At 31.9% G+C, this 22996-nt stretch overlaps 2 protein-coding genes across 5 annotated transcripts; one reads left to right on the forward strand and one right to left on the reverse strand.

The window, feature by feature from the left end:
* Positions 1-55: 55 nt before the first annotated feature.
* On the reverse strand, positions 56-13671 carry ro (rough). 3 transcript variants are annotated; one of them, XM_015983106.2, is made up of 4 exons: positions 13493-13671; positions 8001-8397; positions 3895-4129; positions 56-311 (listed from the first exon to the last, which is right to left on the reverse strand). In XM_015983106.2, exons 2-4 carry the CDS (start codon positions 8227-8229, stop codon positions 128-130), a joined length of 648 nt encoding a protein of 215 aa, XP_015838592.2. In that variant the 5' UTR covers positions 8230-8397; positions 13493-13671; the 3' UTR covers positions 56-127. The 3 variants fall into 3 exon arrangements, with proteins under 3 accessions (XP_015838592.2, XP_064212527.1, XP_064212528.1); XM_064356457.1 differs by lacking the exon at positions 13493-13671 and adding an exon at positions 12837-12910; XM_064356458.1 differs by lacking the exon at positions 8001-8397.
* Positions 7513-22873, forward strand: LOC657312 (aminopeptidase N). 2 transcript variants are annotated; one of them, XM_015983073.2, is made up of 7 exons: positions 7513-7660; positions 13711-13872; positions 13926-14368; positions 17539-18937; positions 21819-22021; positions 22076-22469; positions 22517-22873. In XM_015983073.2, exons 1-7 carry the CDS (start codon positions 7640-7642, stop codon positions 22676-22678), a joined length of 2784 nt encoding a protein of 927 aa, XP_015838559.2. In that variant the 5' UTR covers positions 7513-7639; the 3' UTR covers positions 22679-22873. The 2 variants fall into 2 exon arrangements, with proteins under 2 accessions (XP_015838559.2, XP_008200837.2); XM_008202615.3 differs by lacking the exon at positions 7513-7660 and adding an exon at positions 12840-12956.
* The last annotated feature ends 123 nt before the right edge of the window (positions 22874-22996 follow it).

A 22996-nucleotide genomic window follows, 5' to 3' on the forward strand; every position in this document is an offset into this window, starting at 1 on the left:
CGATGATTGTTGAGCACGATATTTATATAGCGATAACCGCAATAAAAGACCTAACTTATCGTTTCTCAATTTTTATTTATTTATGTACATTAAAACGGTGACTAGAAGGACAAAATAAACGAACACATTACAAAATATCGATTTCTTCAGCGACACCTTGGCTACTTTCGCTTTTTTTGTAAAGGGGAGCATTATCGGTATTTGCGGATTGCAGGCCTGGAAATTGCGTCTGCAACACTGGTGATACGTGGAAACATGGGCCGTCTAAACATATTGGACAGAGGGCACCGGGAAAGGCGCCCAATAATTTCCTGAAAATATCAATTATCACGCATTTGATTGAGAGATAAAGCTAAATAATAATAGGGAAATAAAAATTAATGAGAGGATTTATTCAACAGGGTGGAAAAAAGGGGCTCAGTTTATTTTGTGTGATTAGACCTTATCACAGAAGGGTGAATGTAGATGGTTTGATAAGCTAACGGGGGATTTATGCACGGCTCATCTTGAATTAGTTCAAAAGAAATGTGTACGTAAGCAAGATTCTCTAATCTTTTTTTAATTAGCAAAAATTACAGCTATTAAATGACTGTTTCATTGGTCATTTTAATACTATTTTTTGTTTTTAATGCAGAATTTTAAAATAAATTATCTAAAGTCATTTGCAATGTTTTTGGATAAAGCTTTCATCTTTCATTCATAGAATCTCTCAAAAATTTATTAAATTCCTACAAAAAATTGCAATTCTATCGGAAAAAACCTAAAAAACGCAGTTTTTCACGAAATTTAATCACGATTGTTCAAAATAATAATGTACTAACATTCTCTAAAAATGCAAGGGTAGCGACGTGTAATAATTTTGTTTTTGTCCCAGTTCACGAAATCTCTCGAAAAAACTATTCAAAAACGTGCTTCGAAAAAGGCAAAAATACAAGTAAATTCTACCGAATAATTACGTTTCTGTATGAAAAAGCTACGTAAACGCAAAAGGAAAAGGACAAAAATAGTCTTATTTTTTATCTGACTTAGTATTTTTTTATTCTAAACCAAATAATTCCGTTTCTGATTCAAAAAAACCTTTAAAAACGAGAGGAAGTGTCATTTCTGAATTAATTTTGTGTTTATTTTTTGTATCAGTTTAACGAAATGTTGTGAATGCCCCGTATTTTTAGCTCAAAATTGTTTATAAACGCCAGAAAAAGACAAAATAACGTATTTTTTACATAATTAAGTCTATTTGATTTATCTTTTACAAAAATTTTTAATAATTGCAATCCCGGGCAAAAATATACGACTGGGAAGGGTGAAATTTTATAACAGTTTTTTAAGACTTGTGAACTTGGTATTGTACGACAGTGAAAAACATAAAAAAGTGTTTTTGGCTGCAAACCATTTCTGAAAACTGGATTAACCTGATGTAAGGAATGTTTTGACTCAAATACTTGCTTAAACGTTTGAAAAAGCCACGAATCTCAACTTTAATTAGTGACTTTTTAAGCTTATTTTGGCGAAATTTTCTGAAATAATTACTTGACGTTTCTGGCTATGTAGAACATCCCAAAATTCTCGAAAAATGCAGTAATAATGATCTGATTTTATTTCATTTTTGGCTTAGCTTAGCGAATTTTTACAAAAACCGAGTGTTTATGTTAAGAAAACCGTAATTAAAAATTAATTTATCGACTTTTCTGCTTGTTTTAAGTGAATTCTTGAAATTATTACGTTCCTGGTTGAAAGCTTGCTAAAGTGCTCAAAAAAATCATAAGTAATTATTTTGTCTCCATTTATATACAGGTTATCTCAAAATTAGCGAATTCCCAGTTCAAAGCGTTAATTGTAGAGAGACACTTTACTAGTTCAAATATAGAAACAAAATAAAGTTTTGCGACTTTCCCACAGAAATACGTATTGGTTTGAAGGTGCACTTCAGGTGTACTTTGAATTAAACACAAAGGCTAAAAATTTTAGAGTTTATTTTTATTTATGGTGTAGATGATTGTGGAAAATAATACAAAAATTAGCTTTATTTTGGACTACAAAAGTTTTAGTTTTGTAATTTTTCTTAAAAATGGAACAAAAGCATTAAAAAAAATTTACTCCAAAATAAAGCAAATTTTTCAATAAATTGTTTTATATTATTATTTTCCACAATCATCTACACCATAAATAACAATAAACATTGAAACTTTAACCCAGTGCATCTTTGTGGGGAAGTCACGAATCTTATTTGGACTAATGAAGTGGTGAAGTAATTTGCCAATTTTGAGACAATCTGTATAAAAACCCTGTCTAATTTTTTGAGAAAAATCTTAGTTAAAAAATATGACTAAACCTCAGCCTAAACGTTCAAAAATGGCAAAAATTCTTTTAACGGGAAAATGTGCCTACAATCTTATTTTTGACGTGTACATATGTACACATATGTGTTCATTTATCGAAATTTTGAGAAAAAACATACATATTCTGTAACTTTTTTAACGGGCTGTTAAAATTTAACACTGGGTAAAATAAAAAATCTAGGAATTTGAGTAGTTATTGCTATAGCAACCACGATTAACGGTATTTAAATTTTAACAGTTTCATTACAGAATACGCGCTATTAACGGATTACAGCGCGTATTCTCTAACTTTTTAACGGTTGGTTAAAATTTAACAATGGTGAAAATCTAGGAATTTTATTGATTATTGCTTATTGCTATAGGAACAACGATTAACTGCATTTAAATTTTAACGGTTTCATTACAGAATACGCGCTATTTTAAATTTAAACACTTCAAAGGAAAGCTCGAATAATGCAAAATGATTATACTATACATTTTTCAATTTATTTTTGACAAAATTAATGGAGATAATTTGAGTGCTAACTAAAAAACATCTCAAAACTTTTGGAAAAGGGAAAGAAACTGTACTGTTTGACTAAATTAATAATTTTTGGTCTATTATATTAAAATCTTGCGAAAAGTTTTTGGCTCAGAAAACAATCAAAACCACTCGTAAATGCCAAAATAAAGCAAAATTAAAACATTTGTGATATAATAAACTCTACATATTTGGAATATTTTTGCTGCTGATATACGTATACTGATAGCCTGCCTGTTATTTTTACTTTTCCATCAATAACTTTTCGTTAACTTTACAAAATGTTTAGAACCTACTATTAATCAGTCCTGAATTAAGCTGATATGTAAGTAATTTTTTGACTTTGTTTATCGAAACTTTGCGAGAAAACTGGATTCAAAAAGACCAGTTTTCGACCTAAATTGGTGATTTTTCAGTTTATTTTTAATGAAACTTTGTGAATAATTCTGTCTGAGAAGTTTGCTGAATAGGTTCTCGAAAAGAACACAAAATTGTTATAGTTATAACATTTTTTCTGTTGGTAACATTTTAAGTCTTTTTTGTAATATCTGAATCCTATACTATAAACACTATTTTTCCGATAGCAACGTCTTTTCTCTATTTTAAAACACGCGTCTCATAACAACGTGTTTTAAATTAATGTTTTCACTATTTTAAAACACGTTTCCAATGGCAACGTGTTTTAAATTAAAATGTTCCAACAAAAAAAAATTGAATAACACTCATACGAAAACGCTTAAAGTTTTCGGAGGTCTAGGTATGCACTCGCATACGCTCGTTGCATAACGACAGTCCTCGAACTTTAAGCTTGTGTTTTCGCACTCGTATTATTAGTAACTAATCATTTTTGTAACCAATTTTTCTTTATATTAATAAAACGTGACCAGAAATCACGAAAGTTATTGTTACTAAAATATAGTGGCAATCTGGTAATAAAAAATGCAATAAACATTGCATGTCATAAAACATTTTGTGATTTGATGAAATGAAACCATTTTTATATAGGTATCCATAAATAATTTGGTCCAAACCCACCTGTAGTGATGGTCTATATGCGCCTTCTCAATCCTCTTGTCCTTCGCCCTTCGATTCTGGAACCAGATCTTAATCTGAGTCTCCGAAAGCTTGAGCGCTTCTGCCAATTCGCATCTTCGTCCTCTGCTGATATATTCGGACCTTTGGTACTCAATCTCAAGCCTCAGTGTCTGTTCGCTGCTGAAAGTGGTCCTCTGCCTCCTGGGCCTACCCTCTTTGCGCCTCCGTCTCGCTACTGAAAATTTCTCGCTACGGTCAATTACCTGATGGGGCATATGGCGTCAGATGGGGCTTCGCATTTCCGTCAATCACGGCATATGTCGTCCTGTTGAGGTTCACACGAGCCCCACTTCCCGGTAAAAATAATTTCGCCGCAAAGAAACTCGTCTCTAAGCTGGAGAATTCGCACCCACCGCAACATAAACTTTAGAGGGATTTGTCGAACGAAAAATAGATATTGCACGGGCATTGTTATCGCAACATTAAAGCCTCTTGTAAGCGCATTAGCGGCATTCAAATCGGGACACATTTCCAGGATAAATTCGGGATGCTACGCCACTAAACAGGGGATATAATAATTACGAAACACATGTTGTCTGCCTAATTGATTATTATGACAGCCGGGTGGTGGGAAATCAATTATTGGAGAAGCAGCACCGGCCAGTTCCCACAATAAATTTAAATAATTTCAGACGAAGCGATCATTTCGGGGGCTGTCGCTACGAAATATTTAATTGGGATGGTCTTGGGGCTCACGCGAGGCTCCGCCACATGTCTCATCCCACCCCCACTTCGGGCGCCAAAGCTGCCTCATTCAGCGCTACTCAACTGTGCGCTTGTAATCTCATCATAATAATATTTTACATTTCATATTGTGTTGGACTTATTCTCCGTTGTGAGAGAACAGACTTAAAATGTGGTGTATTTACAAGGGTGTGAAAATTCGCTCTGATTCGAGCGGACCTGACACTCTTTCGTCGAAGAATTTTACACCAAAAAAATTCATTACAATCTGGAGCGACCTTTTATTCAATTTCACACCACTGACACCGATTTTTGGTCAGCTGTCACGGTAATGAGCTTTTCGTTTCTTTCCTCAATTCGGAATGTGGTAATAATTTATAAATAATTGTAGTATTTCACGCCTGTCGTCCTTAACAATTATTCATGCAGCGCATTCGGTTAAAAAATTGTTATTTAGTTGCTGAACGCTGTTGTGTAAATACAGTTTTTCTTTACCAATACCAGCTCGTTTGAATTAATTTTCACAAAATAATAGTGAATAGAATAGAATAAAACAAAAACAATTAATTATTGACTGACTTACTTGTAACTTAAGCCTGACGATGGCCAAGTAATTGTTGGCCAAAACATGTAGCTTTAAAAAAAATAAAAAATAATTTCTTACTTTTTCCAATTACATTGGTTTTAACTGAACTTCTGAAACTATTTCCGCCTGTTTAACTGAAATCTCCCACAAATGTTTGGCCCAAAATGATGCTTTAAAAAAGAACAACTAACATCAATTTTGGCGTAACTAGTTGAATTTTTGGCACGTTTTTGACCAAAATTTACAAAATAAGGGTCGATTTATAGAAAGCTTTGTTAAAATTTAATTCGTTGTTAAAAGTTAACAACGCAAATGGACCAATCACATTTCTTCAATTTGATCACGTGATCAGTTAATCATGCATTTAATTGCGAATTAAATTAATGACGCTTCTGTAAACCGGCCCTAATTATTATTATATACTTTTTGACAAAAATTTTAAAACACAATAAATAAGCAAAAATTTTGTTGTATTTGATGTTTTTTGTGTGTTTTCTAGTTGTTTTCACAAAATTTGACTCTGAGATTCTAATTCGGAAGTAAAGGCTTGAAAGGAGTAAAAATACAGCATCATTATCACGAAATTCTGTAGGTTTTTGGCTTAGTTTTGAAGCAATTTTGCTCAAAAATTGTTGAATCCGAGGAAAAAAATTTCATTTTGGTTTTATTTTTATGATTTTTAGGGATGCTTTGACTTCGTGGCAAGATCAAAATTAATTCGTTTCTTGTTCAAAAACATTAAATAAACTTTACTGTATCTCTCTCAATCAGTTACCGCCCTTTTACTTCTCTCATACAATTTTGACATCTTGAAAACAGATAGAAATCCATGTGTAACTATTACATCCTTTAAAAGGTTATCGTTGTTACAACAGCGTTGTTGAAACAAAATAACTAATAAGTATTTCCGCTTAAGTAACCGTAATCTCACAAAGCAATTATGTTTTTACCTCAAAAATGAATAAATACGAGAAAAAAGATATGTTGATTTTTTTAATGTTGGCTTCTTAAAAATTTTTTTTAGATAAATGAGCTGCCAATGTAACTGAAATTTTGTTTAAAACGTGTTCAAAGTTTCGGAAAAAGTAAAAAAAAAGTGTTGCGGTTTATTTTCGGCAAAATTTTGCAAAATAAATAATCAATTTCTGGTTCCAAAACGAACAAATAACAAGCTTAGTAAAATAATATTAGTTTTGCTCTAATGTTATGATTTTTGGGCTAGTTCAGATGTGATTTTTTGAAAAAATTAATAGTTTTTACCCCAAGAAACGGTCTTAATATTCTAAAAAACAAGAAATAACACAGTTCCTTGACGTGATTTGGTGAATATTAATATTATTATAATATTATAATAATATTACTTTTTGGATCATTTCAGGCAAGTATTTAAAAAAATCATGACATTTTTGATCTAAAACATGCTTAAAAAACACCATTGAACAAACTACATTGATTGAACCGAACAACAAAATAATACCTATCTACTAATTTTTTTGGAAATGTTTTGCAACATTCTGCAAAATAGATGAGATTCTGGTTTAAAACGAACTAACTAATCGAGTAAATCAAGTTAAAATAAAATTTTGTTGGACTCTATTTGGTGGTTTTTCAACAAATTTTACCAAGATTTCTCTTTTTATTTCAACAACGTGCCCAAAATCACAACTGCTGTCGTCTAATTTATGGCTTGTTTTTGAGGTTTTTCAAAAAAAATTGGGCCAAAAAACGGGCTAAAACGCTCAAAAATATTGAAAATTGATGTAATTATCAACTTAATTTGATGGTTTTTCGGTCTATTTTAGCGAAATTTTACAAAAACCTGTGAAAACCTTAGGTAAATGTGTAGAAGGTTTGAAGAACAAAAACGATTTTAGATAAAAATATGAGTTTAATTTTGAATGAATTTTGCTTAAGAACAAAAAAATACCTAACTAAACGAACTAAATTAGGAGATTACTTCGGTTCTCATTTAAATTTATAAAAATTAAATAAGTTTGAGATTTTTTTTTCCTGTTAAGCAACTAATTTTTTGTCTTCTATCACCCCTCTTTATTTCTCTCGCATAAAATCGCTATTCTGTGTCATTTTCTATCAGTGGCCATTGTATTACACCGATGATGAAATATACATGTCTTAATTAAAAGTTGTGGCAAATCAAGATTTACTTTGAATTTACATTCTAGTAATTATTATTAGTTGTGAAATTTTCCGCAAAATATAAAAACCAACCTCAAGTGTTGCGGTATTCTGATGAATGTGTAAATAATGCACATATGGTGTATTATTATCATTAATCAATTTATTTTGCTACCAGCGCAATAGCAACTTGTCTATGAACGAGTGTATACCTACGTTGTGATTAATTTAAAGGTGTTATTATTTTATTATAAATGTTTTTAAATAATTAATAAATTAATGAATGCAGCGAAAATAAACGTAAGTAATGTTTTTTCGTACTTAGAATATTTCACAGAATTTGAAAATTATTAAAACAATAATCTCTTTAATTTTAAAATTTAATAAAAATTCAGTTATATGCACATGTGGACACATGCAAATTTTTATCACATTTTTCTCTAATTCCAACAAATGGCTCAATTAAATGTAATTTTAATTTCTTTGAGTTTGTTCTATTTCTAGACTCCACTCACCGTCTGAAAGTTACACATTTTTCTTAAACAAATGTATACCAGAAGCGCTTGTATGCAATGTCAAATAAAAATTTCAGTTTTTCGTACCCGACGTTTCACTCACACAAAAAAGGAAATTTTCTTACAGAAAGCAGACAATCCTGCGGCGGCGGCCGCCGTCAAATGCGTGTCGTTTCCTGGGGGCAGCAAAAAAGGCAGCGGTGTTGCAAGTATGGGAACTGGTGTGATTAATTCATGAATTTCTCGCTTCGTTTCTTCACATTGTTCTTCTCGTTTTTCTAAGTGTCCATAAATTCGTTGGAAAAATTCTCGCGGTGAAGAGGGTTGATGTGTTGTCTTCGGTTTCGTTGTCATCGTACGATTTCAAGTGTGTTATAAATTTCTAAAGGGACTGAAAGCTCTAGCGCGTGTTTGGGGGCGGGTTTTGATCAAGGGCGGTGCCGATGACGGCCAACCGAAGGGCGGGTTTTGTAACACGTTTGGCCTCTTAACACTTGCAAATACGTTGTTGTTACTTCAACCCTAAATTGATTGCTGATTGAGGAAGTGAGGGACAATGGACCCTTGTAGGGCAACAAGGGCGATGCGGAAACACTACTCGAAATTACCACGATTTTCTAAAGATTATTGTGTGGGGGTTGCAAATTAATTGGAAATTACCTATTTATGTGTCCCTTCTGCTATTATTGTCATTAAGTATTTACAGCTCTGCTTTGTGTCTTCACAGTTTCCCGCATTTTTTTTTAGAGTTCTACTCTTTTTATGTATTAATTATTCATTGAGGAAGCATTTTTTCAACCAAGTACCCAGTAAGCACACAGATATAGATCTAACGTTTTTTACCTATGTAGATGTAACGTTATACGTTGAAATTTACGTTGTCAATTGGTTGTATGATTACGTTCTCATTTAAAGTTTATGTTACGTAGTTTAAAAAACATCTTTATACTTTTACTTTTGACGTTATAAGTACGCCTTAACTAGAAGTTATATTTACGTAAAATGCGTAAAAGGACGTTAACGTTTCTAATAAGTGTATTTACTAATGTTTGTTTAAACGTATAAATACGTCTTAACTTAATGTTATATTTACGTAAAATGCGTAAAAGGACGTTAACGTTACTAATAAGTGTATTTACTAATGTTTGTTTAAACGTATAATTAACATTTCAAAAAAACTGAATTTGGTTTTTATGGCACTGTCTAACGGTAATGTTACCTTTTAATTAAACGTTATATTAATGTCGTGAAACAAAATATAAATAAACGTAACTAATTAATTGTACATAAAACGCATAAAATTACTTGAGCAGTGACTACTCTCTATTTTTGACAATTATACAATATAAAAATTGATACATAAATTTTTTTATTCATGAAAAAGCAGTTAAAAACAGTTTTTTTAACGTTGTCTATTGACGTTGTTTACTTGTTTCATGTTTTCTATGATTTTATGTTACAATAATGTTGCGTTACAACATTGTCTATATAGCTACAAAAAAAAACCTTTATGTTTTATGTTACAAACGACGTTATTTCCGTGAATATTTTTGTGTTGATTCAACGATATAAGCAAACATAAAAACGTTTCTTTCTTTACGTTATTTTTACGTTAGTGTGCTTGCTGGAGAATTAATCAAATTGTTTTTATTTTTTCACTTAAATTGTAATTGATTTTTGTTGGTTAAATACTTTTAAATAGTAGGTTTATCAAAATTTCTTATAAGTTTTTTCTGTCAGCTTTTTTAAAAACTTCAGTTTTTGTTCGTTGGCTTAACAATTTGTCAAATTTTTTTCTTTTCAAATTGTGCCACTACAAAATTAAAATCACCAGCACAGTTTATTTAATATTCTAAAATATCTATTAATTACTTTGATCCGAATTTTAATCTCATTTTTCATGCCATTTTTGAGAAAAAATTTCTAGCTTTCTAGTTTGCAGAAAATACATACTATTACTTAATTAAACGGTAGAAATTCTTTTTTTTTCAAATCGAATGTCATATGTTTCTTTAATATAAGAACTACTCAAAAAACTCAAAAATCACTAATCGAAAACTCAATTTCTCCACTTTAACAATTACAGGGTGTGTCATTGATATGGGGGTGCTTGATTACAACTACTTTGTCAAAGATACCGAAATGAATCAAGTGGCACTACAAATGGGAAGTCAAGGTGCACATTCTAAAATAATTTTTCCCTATACAAGTCGTTTTTACTGTGCAGCCCTTAACATAGTTTTTTTAAATTGCACCCCTGTATATTTGTACATATTTAAATTTGCACTTTTTGGGTTTTATAAATCAGTTTAGTTTTGGCAATTTACTTTAATCGTTCAGAAATTATTTAATTTTTTCTACAATTTAGTGCGTCTGCAGGCACATTATTAAAAAATAGCAGAGCGCTTGGTGTTTGGGATATCAAGTTAATACTTTGTCCGTGGGTAAACAAATGTGTGAGGTATTTTTCGGTGACAAGATTATACATTTGCATTGTCGCATCACCTTGCTGTGACACATTCATTTTGGTAAACTTTGAAGGACCACAACTTGATTTTTTTAAATAGCATCCCCTGTATTTTATTTCTAAGTATTATACAACGTCTCATTTTACGTCTTTTTTATCTCTTAAGTTTTTTTTCCAAAAGTTGATAGTTAATGGGACAATTTTGTTTTTCTAAAAAATGCACACAAAATCTCATGGATCTCTTGGAAATGATTTTTTTGCGTAAAATCTAGAAATCTCATCGAGATTTCGACAAAAAATTATTGAATAAAAATTATAGAAATTTACAATGGGGAAATAAGGAAATTAAAAAAATTGAGATATAACAAAACAACGATAACATATTACTTGCAGTTACAAAACTGTTTAAAATTACGGCTTTCTTAAGCAAACGAAAAGTTTTATTTATACTTCTTTGTTGCATATTTTCTCTAATAGTGCCGTCGTTTTTTTCATTTTTATTTGATGATTTCTTAACAAAATTAAAGTTTATATCTCCTAAACTATCAACTTTTGGAAAAAAAATTAAAAGATAAAAAAGTTATAAAATGAGATACTAAATATTCAGTAATAAAATACAGAGGGTGAGCAGTTTTGTTGCCGAAAGATACCCCCGACAGTTATTTACACACAGACAAAATCCTAACTCAATATCTCGAAAACCAAGCGCACTGCGATTTTTTTAATAATGTGCCTGCAGACTCACAAAATTGTAGAAAAAAAAAATAACTTCTGAACGGTTAAAACAAATTGCAAAAACTAAACCGAATTATAAATCCTAAAAAAGTACCCATTTAAATAAGTACAAATATATAGGGAATGCCATTTAAAAAAATTATGTTAAAAGCTGCACTGTAAAAATAGAACATCCTGTACAGAGCAATGTAATTTTGGAACATGTACTTTGATTTTCCATTTGCAGCACCATTTGATTTATTTCGATATCTTTGACAGCGTAGGTTGGTTTTATTTCGACTTTTTAATTTAATTTAATTATTTAATTTATATTTTGATATTTATTGAGTCATGTTTATGCCATTACTCTGCCTTTTTTCAAAAATTTCATTTTATCGGTTTTTCCAAAGACCCTGTTTTTTGTTCTTGGGTTTAACAAACTGGGAGCTTTCTAATTTATTGACTGTTGAAGAAACTTTATTTTTTAGTTTGTACCTCTGAGAAAAATTATAAAATACCTACGTACCTCAAAAATCACAAGAATCAAATTTTTATTTCTAGGAATTCTAGATGGTTTTGAATTTTTAAGTTTTTAAATCTAAATTGGCTTATAATTTTTTGCATTTTTAAAATCGAATTTGAGTTTTTACCTCATCTTAATGGCGTAACTTTATCTTTTTTGCAAAAGTTCTATTTTTTAACGATTTTTATAATTAGTTTTTGCTAGGCCTGAGTTTTAACAATTATTTGAGAACTTATTTGTTGAGGAAAGTTTTTTCAGATTACACCTTTGAGGAAAATCATTAATTACATTACAAATCACTAATTAAAGATCCAATGTTTTATTTCAATCGATGATGTATTTTCAAACTATTAAAAGCTGATTTTGTTTCCAATTTTTATTTTTCTGTTCGATTTTTGCTTCTGGGTTTAACATTTTTGAAATGTGTTTATTTATTGCTTATTGAGGAAACTCGTAATTTCAGACTGCACCACTGAGAGAAATTATTAATTTTAACATACCTCTCTTAAAATGCCTTTCAAAGCCCTATTCATTTTTTTATTTCAAGAGCTATTTCAAGCGCTATAAAATCGGGCATAAAATTCTCATTTTTACTTCTCTTGTTCAAATTCTCTTTCAGAATGAATCTTATCCGAGCCCGACTATCATATACAGGATGTGATAATAATTTTTCGAAAAACTCAGTTTTGCGTTTATTTTTTCGGCTGCTAATCTGAATTTTGGAATTTTGTTACTTATTGTTCTTTAAGTGTAAGTGTTATCTGAACAGAATAGCAATTTTCTGTGGTAGGTATGTGTTGCTAACTAAAACGCAAATGTTACTCTCACAAGATTTTCCAATAAATGCCGTCAATCATAATTTTTCAGTGCTGCACTTTATGAATGACCAGTAGAAAAATATTTACAGTCGATGAAAATCGGTGACAATGTTTGCTTTTTTAAACCAGAATGTGACGCGTTTTCGCTAGTTGTCTATTTATTTGAACTTTACACTTACGTATTCCATCGCATTATTACTTAAAATCCAAAGGACCAGAATATATTTCGATCCATATCAAATAATAATAAAAAATTGTTTATTTAATGTAATAATTGCGCAAATGTTAATTAATTATGTAAATAGTTAATTAGCACATCGTAGAATTAAATGCTCTGGCTTGATGCTAAACTGGAAACTGGTAGTATTTGCAAAATCGTAGCTAAACAAAAATTGATATAATAGGTACCACGTACTATGCAAATTAATGAACTGCTTACGTTTATATAGAGAGGGGCACAAACTGGTAGCAAACAGTTCCAAGTGAGACGCTGATCGCGTCTCAACCAATCTTTGTGAAAAGTTTATCATTTTATCGCTTGACATCGCAGAAATTCAAGGTAAATTTACTTAAATATCATTAATTCGATCAATTATTTTGCATAAAGCCATGAGCGCATTTTATAAAATCACATCACAATAAATTTCACCTTCTTCAGTATTATGTCATTGACATCACTACCTGTGCGTGTTGATAATTACAATATTAATGGCATTGTGCCATCCAGGATGTGTACACAATTAGCCAACGCCTGGAAGATGAGGAGTTTTATCATTTTGTACAACTTAATTAAACTCAACTTTATCTATCACTTGCATCTCTGAAACAAATACCGTTTGTCACTTTCTTTTATTGATAATAAGAGAAAGTGTTAGGAGTGCCAAGAACAATCCGTTTTAGGACCAGGATGTGGTGCATGAACGCCTCAATTATTATTATGCATTGGTCCAAAAGACTCATTTTCCTATTAGGGCCTCTTCACGTGTCGTGAATTAATAATAAAATTGTGTTGTTCTTTTCGGTTGTGTAAGATTCGATTGGCAAATGTTGCAACTCATAGTTTGATTAATTTTTGTAAAATGTAAAGTCACTGACCTGGAACGAGCTTCGTTTCAAAGCGCCAGAAAAAGCTTTTTACCATACGAAACCGATCGACTTGCTGATAAACAAGTCGTCTAATTCTCATTCATTTGAGATAAAAGCGCTCAAAGCGGGTTTTTTTCCCAAAAGAGTCGTCAAACTCTTAATTGCCGCGGCAAAAATGTTGCCAAATTTCCAAATTGACAGTTTTATAGGTGTCAGGTTTGTTTCAGAAAATGAATCGACTATCGTATTTCCTCCTGTGCTACCTATTTGTTATAATTAATTCCTACCGACTGCCAACAAGCGTACTCCCGACAAACTACAAACTCCAAATCCTCTCTCACCTTGGCGGCCCCAACAATTTCGACTTTGAAGGAAAAGTCACAATTCAGGTACGTTTTCACCTCGTTTTAACAGTTTTACGGATATATTGACCCACATTTAGCTAACTTGCCATGAACCGACGCATAATATCACCCTACATGCGAGCAATCTGACAATTCTGGACGACCAAGTTACTGTGAGAGACGTTTCCAGTTCGAAACCCAAATCGCTCAAAGTCAAAATTGTGGAACTCGATCCTGCGAACGAATTTCTCATTGTCAGTTTAGAGGAGCAGCTCCAGAAAGACCACAATTACGAACTCTTCGTCCCCTTTAAAGCTGTGCTGGACGATGGGCTCAAAGGCTTTTACAGAAGTAGTTACACTGATGAAAAAACCAAAGAGAAGAGGTGGCTCGGGGTCACACAGTTTGAGGCGATCAGTGCAAGAAGGGCCTTCCCTTGTTTCGACGAACCTGGAATGAAGGCCACTTTCGACATCACTTTAGGGCGGAGAGCGCACTTGAACTCAATCAGCAACATGCCACTGATTGAGTCACAACCAATGTAATTATTCTTACAAAAATTTTTATCCGCAAACGTTACAAAAAAGGCTACGTTTACTCTCCAGTCATAGAGTAAAAGTGCTACTTTTAGGCCGAAGCATTTTTACTTTTACCAATTTAGAAGAGGTCATTTACTATTAAAGAGAAAGATAGTTTCAGTTCATAGTAGAATTTTGCAACAGCGCACTTTTTTTCTTAGCTCAAAGTGTTGTCGCTGGGATTAAGTTTAACACAGAATTCTTTTCTTATACAGAAAATTTTTATTTGTGCTTTATTTTTCACTCCAAAAAATTCAAATGCGCTGTTGTAATTTATTCTACTATGAACTGAAATAGGATATAAATTGCGTTAAGATGATGATCGTTGATATGTATACTCTTGAGAATGTGGAAAAGATAGTAGCAATGAATTTAAAAAAATTCTCTCATTCTTTATTCATTCTCTAATTTATTTGAATAATAACGTTTGCAGATAAAATATAATATATACGTATTATTCGGAGTAAAAGTGGGTTTATGTGGCTCATTTGAACTATTATATTGGACAAATTGGACGTTTTACTTCGCCACATAAACTATCACATTTATTTAAGGTAACTATAAAAAACCAAAAACCAGGTCCAAAAAGTAATTAAATGAATGATTATGTATTTTACAAAATTGTCAGAAAGACTAGAATACCTACAGAAAAGAAAAGGATAAGATTGCATTTCTAAAAACAAAAAGTAACGAAATAAAATAAATATCAACAAAAGAATACATCAATAAAAAGTTAGATTAAAAAAACTGGGGGTGGTTTCTTAAGGCAATAGAGTTAATCTATTTAAGAAGTATTTTGCTTATGAAGACGCTTTTAAAAAAGTATTGCAGAAGATTTGGATTTATTGACTGATATTTTAAAAAGACATTTTTTGTGTTGTTTTTGTACGGCGCACAGTTTTCGAAAAGAACAAGTTTTTTGTTAATCGTGCACAGACCTTTCTCTTTTTGCTTTTTATTTAGTAAAGCTTTTCTTCTTTCTCCTCTTATTTTCTTTTCTATTCTATGCTCTATTCTCTACCCGAAAGCGGGTTGGTTTTAGCCAATATACAGGTGTATCAGAAATACGTGTCTTAATTTTAATAGGTATATGTATATATTCGTATGACAGAAAAAAAAAGGACAATAGTACATTGTATGTAGAAGATATCACAAAACTTTTATAGTAGATACCCAAGTTTTAGCTTGTGGCGACAGTTGATGGATTTCATTGAAGCCTCCTTGAAAACTTGTAATTTGGCATTCTTCAACAAGATGTTGAATTGTTTCTTCCACGTGGCCACATTGGCAATACGGATTTTCTGTAGCCTTCCATTTAAACAACATTGACTTACATCTGGCATGGCCAGTTCTTAGTCTGTTTAATAGGTAACAAAGATCAACAAATAAAACATATTTTCTATTTGTAATTTTTTAATAAAAATATTGCAAATTTACTTAAAATTTGGAAAAAGATAGCATGTACGCTAACTGTAACGTGTACCCACCTATGGGTACAAAAATAAAAGAGCCGTTGTGATAGAAACGAAAAATTTAAACAATTTAAAACAACAATGAAAATTGTTGCTATACGTTTACACAAAGGAAAGGAAGAAAAAATTATAAATAAGAATTTTGCAAAATGTTATATAGAAAAATTGTTGTATTTGATGAGCTTTATTGCGTGTTAAAGTTAGCATACGGATTTCTGATACACCCTGTATTTCTCTACTCTTTATCTATCTTTCATTTTCAAAGGAAAAGGCTTTCCAATATCTTCTATGAATTGTCTTCTTTATCCTCAATCTGCTATCTTCTGCCTTATTTTTTCTTTCCTGTTCTTAGTTTTGCGTGTCGCTGTTCTCTATCTTCCTTCCTCTTTCTTCTTTCTTCAGACTTCTAATCTTTGATTCACTATGTTTTATTATTTAGTTATTTTCCCTGATTTCTCCATTTACTATTCTCCGATTTTTTGCGGTCTCTCATCACTTCTGTCAGTTCTGTCTTTCTTTTTCTCTGTTATGTTCACTTTCAATGCAGCTTTTTCCTCTCTTCTTATGTTCTATCTTCTGCCTTCTTTCTTTAGTTTTCTAGTCTTTTATTTACTATTTTTTCTTAAATGCTATTTTAGTTATCCCTCCTGTCTTTATCTACTAACCTCTGTTTTCTTAGTTTACTGTTCTGATCTCTTCTGTCACTTCTACCTTCCTTTCTCTCTGTTTTCTATGTCCCGTTCTTCCGTTTTATCAAAGCTTTTCGCCTCTCTCTTAATTTCTATCTTCTCTTTTCTATTCCATGATTTGTCTTTTTTAACCTCTGTCTTTTATCTTCTTTCTTTAATGTGATAGTTTTTCACTTACTATTTTTTCCTAAATTCTACTTAAGTCATCCCTTATGTTTTTATCTACTATTATCATCTGTTTTCTGCGTTTTCTTATCTCTTCTGTCAGTTCTGGCTTTTCTTTCTCTGTTCTTCCATTTTAGTATACCTTTTCTCCTATCTCTTCTTATTTTTAACTTCTTTTCTCTCTTCTTGTTATATTCTTTACAGGAATGGGGTTTTCAATATCCTTTATGATTTGTCTTGGTTAACCTACATCTTCTATCTTCTGATTTTTTTGAGAGTTTTTAGTTTGCGTTTTGCTGTTGTCTCTGTGTTCGTTCTTCTTTCTTCTTTATTCAATCGTCTTATCTTTCATTCACTATTCTTTCTGAAATCCTGTTTCAATATAATCTACCCTCCAGCATTCTTTATTTGCTATTTTTTGTTTTTTGCGCTCTGTCAGCTCAGTCTTCCCTTTCTCTGTTTTCTGAGTCAAAGAAAATCAGAAAACATTTTCGGATATAGGTGTATAGAAGTTTTTTTATTTTAACTTAAGAAATTACTCCCATAAAATCTTTCAACGTTTTTGCCAGATATCCTTTTTTGTTCATTTCAGCGTTTAAAACTCTATTTCTTCGGAAAATGTATTGTCCATTTTTTAGAAATTGAACTTTACAAAACTTCGAAAAGCATTTTTTTTACTATAGTTTTTTATTGCCATTGTTTGACCAGGACTGCATCTACATAAGAGTACTATCCTAGTCAAAACAGTTCGGTTGGTCACCTTCTTTTAATAAAATAATCTACTATATTTTTGAAAATTTTTTCCAGCAAGGAGAAAGAGGGCTACTTTTGGGACAAATACGAGCCTTCGGTCCCCATGTCAACCTACTTGGTTGCATTCATGATCTCCGATTTCGGCCATAAAACGTCGGAACCATCACAGAAAAACAACGTAACGTTCAAAATTTGGGCCAAGAAAGACTCTTTAGACCAAGTGGATTATGCTCGTGAAGTGGGCCCTAAAGTTTTGGAATACTATGAAGACTTCTTCGACATTAAGTACCCTCTGCCTAAGCAAGACATGGTCGCAATCCCCGATTTTAGCGCTGGGGCTATGGAAAATTGGGGTTTGATCACTTATCGTGAAGCTCTCCTCTTGTTCGACCCCAAAGTCACTTCCTTAACCAACCAACAACGAATTGCAAATGTAATAGCCCACGAATTGGCCCACCAGTGGTTCGGCAATTTGGTCACAATGAAATGGTGGACGGATTTATGGCTAAATGAAGGTTTTGCCACGTATATGGCAAGTCGCGCCACTGAACACTTGTACCCCGAATGGAAATCGTTTGAAGACGATGCGGTTAACAACATTTTGAGTGTCTTTTCCTTCGATTCGCTACGAACCTCACATCCAGTCTCCGTTCCAATCGGCCATCCAAACCAAATCGACGAAATCTTCGATACGATTTCGTACAAGAAAGGGTCGTTTTTGATCAGGATGATGTCACTGTTTCTGGGAGATGAGACGTTGCGAAAAGGTGTCAGCAACTATCTAAAGAAACACAAGTATGCAAATGCCGAACAGGACGATCTTTGGGAATCACTGACTGAAGAAGCGCACAAAAACGGAGCACTTCCCAAAAATTTGACGGTGAAAACAGTAATGGACACGTGGACTGTCCAGACTGGTTACCCCGTCATTAAAGTCACTCGAGACTATGGTAAAAACACAGCTGATGTCACACAGGAACGGTTTTTGAAAGATGAGATTCGGCAAAAGTCGGAAAGTGGGTGTTGGTGGATTCCCCTGACTTACACCGATGCCAAAGAACGTGCTTTCGATTCAACGAAACCAAAAATGTGGTTGTCGTGTGATAAAAATGTTACCACAATCGGGAATTTACCAGGAAAAGAGACGTGGGTTTTGTTCAACATGAAACTTTCCGGTCTATACAAGGTTAATTACGACGAGCATAATTGGAAGATGTTAACGGATACTTTGAACAGTGCAAATCATCATGAAATCCCACTTTTGAACAAGGTGCAACTGATTGACGATTCGTTCGATTTGGGGTGGACTGGAAACATCAAATACAATGTAGTTTTCGACTTGTTGGCTTATCTTAAATCAGAAGAGGCGTACTTGCCGTGGAAAACAGCTTTGACCAATATTAACACCCTGAATCGTCAACTTAAGAAAAGTGTGATTTATGGCGATTTCAAGGTAAGGAAGAGTTTAGTTAAATAAGCGCTCATTTCAAGCAAAATTTTGGGGGAAAGCTTAAATAAACAAAACTAACATTTTTTACGTAGAAATGTTTCTTTGACTTTTTTATATTCAGCCATTCCATTTTAACAAACGGGACACTGCACAAATTTTTAGATTTTATTTTCAGTTTTTAAGTACAGTATCAGTACCAGACGAATTGTTTGTAACCTACAGTTGGTGCCACATTTTTAAAATTGATAACAGGCAGGACATATTTTTATCGTTGAACAATCGTTATACAATTCTGTTAATTTAAAAGGCACTAATTCCAACAACTATTTTTAAAGTAAAAGGTGGAACCTGTTGAAATTTTTAAAACCACAAAACCGAAGAATAAGGCAATGTGCAACGACTTCTGATTACTTTACTTTTTATTTATATTCAGTGTTAGGCGTTTTGTGCCTAAACTATGTACATACTTTACGATAGTACTTGGTCAAAACCGCATCCCGTTATCGTCTTTTGTTTTCGCATTATAAACAAAAGTTGACATTTTAGCGAAATCTTAAAAAAGTCATATCTCTTTTATAATCTTATATTTATTTATATATCTTTTTTTTTCAAATACACATTTGAAACAATTACATTATGCGATTTTTTTCAACCATTCGTTTAACTGTAATAACATAAAGCTGTATTTTTTAAATAAGAATCATAGGCGGCTGTGATATTTTTGAAAAGCATTTTTTTTATTTGACATGTCTATTTGTGTAATACATAATTTTTAGATAATTAAAAAAACGTTACATTTCGCTTTTTTATAGTAGGTCATGAAAAATTTTGGATTTTCAATTAAAACTATGAAAAATGGATTACCCAGCAAGTATTTATAATTTAATGATTTTTAAAAAACACAAATTAATTCAAAAAACAGCATAATAAAATATTATTACATCAAATTTTTGCGATTAATAAAAATTATTTCTTTTTAGATTTAAAATGGCAAACTTACATTGTCATTCTATTTTCTAATTAAACATGAAATGTCGGAAAAAGAAAAATCTATTAATTGTATAATTTACAAAAGAAATGTCAATCTAAACACCAAAACCAAACCCCATCTGCGGTAAAAAAATACATAACATTATCAACGTTACCTCAACTGCACTTCACCAAATCATAAAAAAGTGTTATCAAATAGTAGCGACACATCGTTTTCAATGTTCTACACATTTTTTATGTGATTAAATGCTGTGCGACGATCTTATATTTGTTCAACTGAAAATAATCTTAACATATTTTTATAATTTCACATTTTTTACTTTAATAACCGTTCACAAAATATCTAGATTATTCACACCCTTTTTGAGAAATAATTTTTCCAGGGCCAACTACTTTCAAATATTTCTTATAAAAAGTATATGAAAATATCAAACTGTATTTATATTGTTTTCAGTTCAGAAAAAAATAAGCTTTGTGAATCATAGCCAACCATAATTCCTAGTTAAAAAAATACAACTTTATGTTATTAACTTATTACAATTAAACGAATGGTTGAAAAAAATTGCTGATAAGATTGTTAGATTCTCTGTAAAAAAGTGTCTGTCTTTGTCCTTGTTTCAAATATGTATCTTTTAAAATAAGGAAAACATGAATTTTTTAGGACTTTGCTAAAATGCTAAAATGAAACAAAAGATGCAGGATGCGGTTTTAACCAAAATTATTTTCTTAAAAAACGGAACCGAAAATGTGTCGCACGTTTTTCTCTAAACCTTTTAGTTTCGGAGATACCCTATTCGGACATCCAAAATGCAGGACTCTGTACACAGAATGTGCCAAAACGCAAAAAGTTGAATAACTCATTTTTTTCAAATGAAATATCATGTATTTCTTTACAAGTATCAATAGTATTGTTTATAAGCTAATGATATGTATAGCAAATTAGGAATATTTCGTAAAAAAAATCTTTCTTTATTTATTTTATTGTCAAATTTTTTATGAGTAAAATTCATTTATATATATATAACAAGTAATAGTTAAATTACTAATGCCATTATTCACATTAGTACATATCGAAAAATAAATTACCATTTGACTTAGATTCTAGGTTAATACGTTTTCTTGTAATTAAATATTTTTTCTTGAAAAATCTCGAAAAATGTTTAGAATTTGCTATGCAAACCCCACATCATTGGAAAGTTTATGCAAAATGCTATCGACACGTGTAAAAAAATACATGGTGTTCCATTTGAAAAAAATGAGTTATTCAACTTTTTGCGTCTTAACACACCCTGTACATTATCTGCGTGTTTCAAGTATAAGTTGACTATTTGCTAAAACTGCAAGGTATTCTGAGTTTTTCCATGGCAGATTTATCGGAAAATATTCATTGTCGACTTCATAGTGATTTTTCATAAATTTGTCTTTTTTATGACGAAATGTTGAATAATTCCGAAACGAAAAATGATAGACCGATAATAATTTATACAAAGTTACATTATTTTTTTCTGTAAAATCTGATTTTGCCAAATTATATAGGGTGTTCTATTTAAAAAAATATAACTTTGGTTCACCACCCTGTGTATAATAAAATATTTTTATTTTGTGTACGACGTACACATGACATGGCAATATTTTAAATAGCAAAAAAGTTATAGACCGATTACATCCCCAAGATCACCCTGTATGTACAGTTTTAAAAAATCAAAGATGAAATCAAACTTTTCTGATGAATTGGAAAACGGAGGTCCTTGTTTGATTTGGAATTTCCTTCATTATTATTTTGTGAAAATTCTTGAAAAGTAAATTCTGAAAAATTTGTGTTTATATCCAAATATCAAAATGTTAGAAACTTTATTTTTTTGGCAAGATTCTTTTTGATTTGAAATTCTTGTAGAACTACATGAAACAGTTAATCCACCCGATTTACGAGAAAATTGGAGGTCTCAATGTGCCAGAAACCAAATCAGGTCAGCTCGATGCGGTCAAGCACCAAGTTTTGGTTGATAGATGGGCTTGTAAATACGACGTTGCTAACTGTGTTGCTGATGCGACGGATTTGTTCCGCAAATATCAGAAAAATCCGGAGGACAAGCACATGTAACGATTCATTCATTTCTCGTTTGGTTTTCAAACAAAACAATAAACTTTTAGAATCTCCAAGGAAATGAGGAGTGTCGTTTTTTGCACCGCTATTAGGAATGGGGGCGAGAAAGAGTGGGACTTTTTGTGGCAACAGTACAAGAAGTCGAATCTCGCGTCTGAGCAAAGTACCATTTTGAGTGCTTTGGGTTGTACGCGAGAGCTTTGGCTGTTGAATCGGTTTCTGGAGTGGTCGATTACGCCAAATTCGGGGATCAGGAAACAGGATAGTTCGTCAGTGTTCAGTGCCGTTGCCGGGAATAATGTTGGTTATTACGTGGCCAAGCATTTCTTAAACACTAGGATTAAGGATATTTATAATTATTTGTCGCAAAATGGGCGAAGGTTGTCGCGGTATTTAACGGCGATTGCTTCACAAACAACGGCAGAAAGTGACTATAAAGAGGTGAGTGGTGCAGTTTTTTGTGTGCTTGTTGAGTGTTTTTTTTTCAGTTACAAAACTTCGTTAAAGACAACCAAGTGTACCTTAAGGAAATAAAACACGGAGTGGAGCAAAGTTTGGAGACGGCGAAATTGAACGTCCAGTGGCAGCACAAACACTTTGAGGAGATTGCGACTTTGTTCAAAAAGTACGGGCAAGAAAAGACAGTTTGAAAACAAAGATTTATTAACTAATTAACTCTTTTTAAATACAGTTATCCTACAAAAAATATACTTTATAAAACATGTACTTAAGAAAGCAGCTTACTTTGATTGAGTTGTTAATCGAATGTATTTGAAATTAAAGAAAAACCGTTCAATGTTTGTTCTTTGTAAATAAAGGAATGGTGTAATGTTGAGGACCCCTTACCACGTTTATTTTGTTTCTATCTAATATCACGAATTTTATGATATAGGCATATCGTACCTACCGATCTAGTCTAAATTAATACTGGTCAAAATTTTCGCTTTCATTGGAATCAAGTCAATAAT

This window comes from Tribolium castaneum, chromosome 4, assembly GCF_031307605.1.
Source record: "Tribolium castaneum strain GA2 chromosome 4, icTriCast1.1, whole genome shotgun sequence".
Lineage (NCBI taxonomy): Eukaryota > Metazoa > Arthropoda > Insecta > Coleoptera > Tenebrionidae > Tribolium > Tribolium castaneum.